Genomic DNA, 6,269 nt, shown 5'->3' on the forward strand with positions numbered 1-6,269 from the left:
GATGCTGCCAGCAGCACAAGGACCAGGGCAGCCCTCAGCCCAACCCCTTTCATGGCAGCAGGGTACTGTCCCTTAGCTCAGCTCCATTCCTCAGCTGCCCCCAGTCTCAGCTGGTAAGGGGGGCAGTCCTGTTTACCCAGTACATACTTGTATCCACCCACCCCAACAGGTGAGGGAGGCCTGAAGTTGGCCACCGGGATATTTGCCCAGTGCTGTGGCTTCTCTTCAGAATTGGCCTGGCTGCAGGGGAGTCTCCTGGGACAAGAGGGAAATTGAGGCTGCAGGATGCCTGCACCCACCATCCCGGTTGACAAGACCACTAGGCACCTGCCTGCACTGGGGTGACCCTTGATCCCTCTGCCTTCCTTGGACATGGCCTCAGCCCCACTGCTCAGCCTCCAGAGCCCCAAAGGGCTCCAGCCAGGGAGATGTGCCTTGTGCCCCTGTCCTGCAGCCAGCCAGGCATATGAGGCAGTCAGCCCCTGCCCCAGCCTCACACCGGAGGCAGGAGGTTACTGCCTCCACCACCTCCCTGGTCACTAGAGGAAAATATAAAAAATTATTAGAAAGTAAGAGTGTGTATATATATATATATAATCCCATATATATATTCATACACAAAAATATATTAGAAGACTCAGAGCATGACTGCTGAGCATGCTGCCATGGGAATAAACTTTTTCAATTATGACATTTTACTGCAAAACTTAAAATGCATAAATAAATCTCCATCTCCCACAGCCCAAGTTTTATCTGTAGCCCTCTGTATTCTGTGTCATTAGCATCTTTCCAGGGAGTGTTCAGACATGCATGGCCATTGTACTCATTGCTCTAAGTGTTTTCTCTAGAAGACAAGTAAATCCTCTGCATCCCACTGCTGTCTGTCTGAGCTCTACAGCTCACCCTGCACGGACCAGTACTCATCCCATTGCAAACACACCCACACAAACACGGTCCCACAGCTCTTGAGGTGCTACATAGCCTCTTCCCCACTGTTGCAGCTGCTACACTGACCCCAGTAACTGCTGGGCCCTCTGCATGCCAGTACCCCCACACACCCTGGTCTTGAAACGCCCAGCACAGCCCAGACACCCTCACCATCAATGACAAGTCCAACTTTTCCCCAAAATTTCCATGAGAAGGGGTTTATGAGCCCACAGCCAACAGAAGCCATACGAGCTCCCATGCTGGTGGGGTGTACAGCCTGCAGCAAGGTCTGGGGTCCAGCAACTTTATCATGCTGGCGGGCGTCATAGTCTGATGCACTGGCCTCCCAGGCTCCCTGGCTAGGGGGAAGCTGCAGCTGGCTGGCAGGGACCCAGGCCATGGCTGTTCCCAGCTGCACAGGAGCCAGGGTCACATTCCTGGGATAGCTGGCAGCTTTGCTGTTCTCACAGGGAAAGGTCAGCCTTGTGCACACAGGCAGCTGGTGGGACCACCAACTGGGTAGGGCAAGGGAAGCAGCAGCCACAGCAGGCAGAGGAAGCCCAGGAACGCCTGTCAGAGCTGAGATGCTCCCTGGCTCTAGCCCAGCAGGATCCAGTCATAGCACAGGGGAAGGGCAGCTGCACACAGCTCTCAGCAGGGGCCAAACAAGGCTACAGCAGGACAGAATATGCAAACTCCAGTAAAGCATGGAGAGATGGTGGCAGAGACACACCATTTTTCTGTGAGCACCTGCAGGACAGCAAGGCCAAGGCCACAGAGCTGTCAGAGTGACCTGAGACTGGGACAGCTTTCACTGGGATGAATGAAGAGCCAGCTGAGGACAAGAGATTTATTGGTCATTCTCTATATGCAATTATATATTAATCTGTAGTAGAAAGCAGCAGTCACTAAGTGCACAGAGCAGCACCAACTCCTGCCCCTTCTCACACTGGAGACCTGGGCACAGAGCCCAGCACAAACACACCCTCTTGCCTCCTCTGTGCTGCAGCCAAATACAGGGGTAAAAGACTAAACCTGCAGGCAGTGAGGATGAGGAGCACAGGAGAGACTTGCAGGGTCTCAGCTGAGCCAGGGCCAAAGACCACAGCTCCTGAGGATGCAGGTAGAGCTCCGACTTGATCCTAAAAATACAGTCACTTATAGCACAGGGCTGGGAAAGGTAATGACAGAGCCCTGAGGTTGTTCCACCCCACACAGGAGGTGAAGGCAGGACCACGACTAGGAAAGATGGTTCCTCCATCACTGAGCCAGGCCACAGGGCCTGGGCAAGTATGTGACAGGGCACAGCAAGTGCCAGAGAGCAACCAGAGCTTGGAGCTGCTGCAGAAATGGGGCAAAGCCATGGGCAGTGCTCCCCTGCAGGGACCCAGGCCAGTGCATAGTAAGGAGGGCTGGCCAGGCCCCAACCTGGTGCTGGCAGGAGGAACAGCGAGTGCAAGTGGCCTCTGGGAGGGGAATGTCATGCTGGGATCCAAACAGTCCAGGGTCCCAGTGGCAAGGGTGCCCACCCGCTGTCCCAGGTGTCAGGCAGTGCAGAACACAGGAGCTGGCTGGGCCTGTTCCATCACTTGATGAGCACCTGGTTGCACAGAGCACACACAAACACGGTCTCCCTCTGAGCTTCCGGAGCTAGAAAAGAAAGCAGATGTCAGAGAGGCTCCCCCTTTCCCACCACAGCCTAGGGACCCCAGCAACAGAGCTGTTCTGAGAGCTGCAAAGCCATCACTGCTCTGTCCTGAGCCAGGCTGTGCTGGGCAGGTCCAGTCTACCCTCACCACCGGGGCTGGGGCAAATCCCTGAGCAGACAACACAAGTGGGAGCAGAAGCTCTGCCCTCCTTCACCTTTCCACGCACCTGTGGCTCCCATCACAGCCCGGGGGACTTTGAAGGAACAACACCTGGAGCAGAAGCTGTTCCCACAGTTACTGCAGCTCCGCTGTGGAGAGAGATGAAAGTAGTCCCTGTTAAGTATCAGACTAACCCAGGAGTAAGGGAAGGGGGTCATGAGTCTGCAGAAGGGGAAGTAGCAGGAAAACAACAATGTGAGCCTGAAGGGAACAGGAGATATATCCCTCCCACAACTGCCCAGCGCCTGTATGCTAAGCATCACACACAGGGGCTCAGATACGGCAACAGAGTGGCCTTTGCCTCTGTTTTTTCCACAAGCAGACCCATGCTCTGTTTCACCAGAAGGCCACAGAAAATGGACTAAATCAGGACACAGAGATGCTACAACAGCATATGTGGATTTGGCCTGAGGCAGCTTCCAAAGGAGTAAATGAACAAATGCTCCACAGCACAAGGGATCCCTGGCACCATTAGGCATGCAACAACACCCAGCACTTAGCTGAGGTCATCCCGAGGCCAGAGGAAGCCAAGGCAAGCCAGACATAAGCAACACCTCTGCCCTAGGTGCAGACAGCAAGCTGGGGTAGAAGTCGAAAACTCACCCTCTTTTTGAGGACAGAGAAGGTGGCCGCACAGCCTGTGCAGCTCCCTAGAAGAAAGACAGGAGAGGTCAGACAGGGCTCTGCTGCCTGCAGCTGTAGGTGGTACAGGAACACCCACAGCTGCTGTACAGGTTCAGCTCAGAGACAACATTATTGCATCTTCCCATCCTTGCCCTTCCTAGGAGACCTTGAACGTCCTCCCCATGGAGAGAGGGAGGTCACTGGAGGTGTCAGCACAGCCCTGGCAGGTACCACACCACTCTGTCCACCACCTCTGCTGAGCATTCCCACACAGCACCTGTTCCCAAACTTACCGAAGTTGTTGCTGGGGTAGCGCTTGCGCAGGCGCTCGGTCAGGCGTGATACCTTGCTGCGGATCACCTCGTTTTTGCTCATAAAACCATTGTCTGGGAGGCTGAGGTCAAAATCTGCTGAGCACTGAGAGCTCTCATCATCATCCTGCAGAAAGCAGAGCCAGCTGAGCATGGAGGGGTGGCTGGGGCATGTCAACCCCAGAGATGGACACCCAACAAGCAGGATGCTTCATGTGTCATTGCCACAAGCCACCAGCAAACCAGGCAAAGGCTGCAGCTCCAGCTAGGAGGAGATACTCCTCTTGCAAACCTTGGCATAGCAGTACTCACCATGACCAGCAGCTGGTTCTCCTTATCCCGCAGCATGGAACAGAGAGGAGAGGTAGGACAGATGGAGTCAGAGGCACCCAGCCCCACAGTCACCCTTCCTGAGCACCCAGCTTGCCCACCAAGGCCTTCACCTCTTTCCCACCTCAGCTGCCCTGCAGGCACAGCCCACCCCCACCAGACTCAAACCTCAATGGCATCTTTGAACTCTTCATCAGGCTCTGCCTCCTCTGCCTCCTCCACGCTGCCAGGGGTAAGGTCCTGCAAGGGATTCACAGAGCTAGTCCTACTGTCCCCCTGCTTCTGTTAAAACATAGGCCCACATTTCTGCAGCAGATTCCAGGACAATAGGTCCTTGGTGCCCCATGAGAAGACAGAAGTCCCAGAAGATGAGGTGAGCCCCTGCCTCCCCAGGCCACATCCTTACATGGAGCAAAAGAATCAAGCCAAGCTCCCAGGGCAGCCTCCAAGTAACTCAGGGGTGGCTCACAGACTTCCAGCAAAGCTGGCAGCTGGAAGAAGCTTGTGGGTAGAGGGACACAGACCCAAGGGCTGACTGTGCAGCTCCCACACCACAACTGCCTGCCCTGCCCAGCCCCTATCTCACCTCTGCGCTGGTGGGTGTGGGAGTCCGATCTGGTATGGCAGCAGCTGGCAGGAGTTCAACAGGCTCTGGAGTACTCTCAAGGGGTTTGGTGCCCACACAGTGCTCGATCGAGGCCTTGAGCTCCATTATCACTGGCAAGAGGCAAATGCAGCTGGAATAATGTGGCACTTCTCCCAGCCCCACCACACAAAAGCCATCTGCAAGAGCTCATCTCCAGGGCTCATGATGGAACATTGGTACACACCACTTTTATCAACCAGGTATCCCTGAGCCCTTCTCTGCTCACACATCAAAGTTAGGGCAGCAAGAAAACCTGCACCACCTGCCCCAGCTCAGGTCAGGGAAGAGCAGAGGCCTTAGTCACAGCTCAGACACATCCAACACTCCTCCAGCACATGCCATGGAACAGGGAGTGCCTCCAGCTCTTCTCTCTTCCAACGGCATGTTTTCAAGCCTGTGACACATATTGCCACAGGCACCAAATGTGTTTCAGGTCCTGAAGAGCAGGGTCAGGGACCAAGAGAGGTGGTGATGCTCACACTCGGGCTGCATTTGCCAGGCCTTGGTTTGCTACCCAGCACAGAGTAGAGCAGGAAACAGCACCCAGGCCAGGACACATATCAGGAGAGACTCACCTTCCACAGCTGAGCCCTGGGACCACAGCACCCACCCTGGGCTGCTGAGCACCATCCTTAGGACATTGCTGCCCTTGGGATGGTTCAGGTCCCACAGCAGAGCCTGACACAGGGCACTGGCCTCATGTGAGGGCATTGGGAGAGGTCCAGGGCAGGATCCCTGGCTTCAAAGGGCCTTTCTGCAACCCATCCCACACAAGATGCTTCCAGGAAGCCCCATACCTTGGTAGAACTGGGTGTTGCCCAGGAAGAGGGTGCTGTTGAGGATGGCCAGGACCCAGCAGAGTGGCAGCAAATAAAGGACACAGACAGTGCCTAGCAGCACCCCATAAAACCTGTAAAAAGCAGCAGTATACTGCAGTCAGAATAGAGCATCTCACACCACAGCATAACAACTCTTTATCTGGTACTCCACCTGCTCTCTCCAAGTACCAAACACAGCTCCACAGGCCTGTCTGGGACCCTCTCCTCACCAAGCCCACCACAGGGTTTTGGACCCAATATTACTCACTGGGAAGAGATAGTGGGGTTCTCCCAGTACAGCACACGGTACACCACCTCACAGTTGCGGCACATCCTGCTCAGAAACCCCTCCAGCTGGATCAGGCTGTGAACAAGCCCTCACAGTCATGAGAAAAGCCCCACGAATACACACCCTGCTCCCCCACACTTATAGGGGTTACAGCCACGGAGGAGCCTTCCTGGCTGCAGAGGTCACAGCAGCCTCACAGTCGGGACGGGCCCAGAGACTCACAAGCTCTTAACCTGGGCGATGGCCTCCTGCCGCGAGAGCTGCACCCTGCGCAGGTCCTCCCTGCGGACGCTGTGGTACCTCCTGCGCACCAGCTCCGGCTCCGAGGGCCGGGTCCGGCACGTCTCCTGCAGGTAGCCCATCAGGGCCGGCACCGCGACCAACAAGGCGAGCACCGAGTACCAGGCAGCTGGAAGAGGGGAACAGCGTCAGCCCGGAGGGTCTGGAGAGAGCACC

The 6,269-nt window shown here is 55.7% G+C and overlaps 1 protein-coding gene across 1 annotated transcript; it reads right to left on the reverse strand.

The window, feature by feature from the left end:
- Positions 1-1,763: 1,763 nt before the first annotated feature.
- Positions 1,764-6,226, reverse strand: ZFYVE27 (zinc finger, FYVE domain containing 27; the record flags this gene model as incomplete). Its single annotated transcript, XM_009076945.1, has 9 exons — positions 1,764-2,577; positions 2,803-2,884; positions 3,399-3,445; positions 3,713-3,857; positions 4,229-4,300; positions 4,647-4,777; positions 5,504-5,616; positions 5,793-5,888; positions 6,036-6,226. Coding segments are annotated over 9 exons (942 nt in total), but the record flags the coding sequence as incomplete, so codon positions are not given.
- Between the last annotated feature and the right edge of the window lie 43 nt (positions 6,227-6,269).

Source organism: Acanthisitta chloris, unplaced genomic scaffold (genome assembly GCF_000695815.1).
Source record: "Acanthisitta chloris isolate BGI_N310 unplaced genomic scaffold, ASM69581v1 scaffold6336, whole genome shotgun sequence".
In the NCBI taxonomy this organism is placed as follows: Eukaryota; Metazoa; Chordata; class Aves; order Passeriformes; family Acanthisittidae; genus Acanthisitta; species Acanthisitta chloris.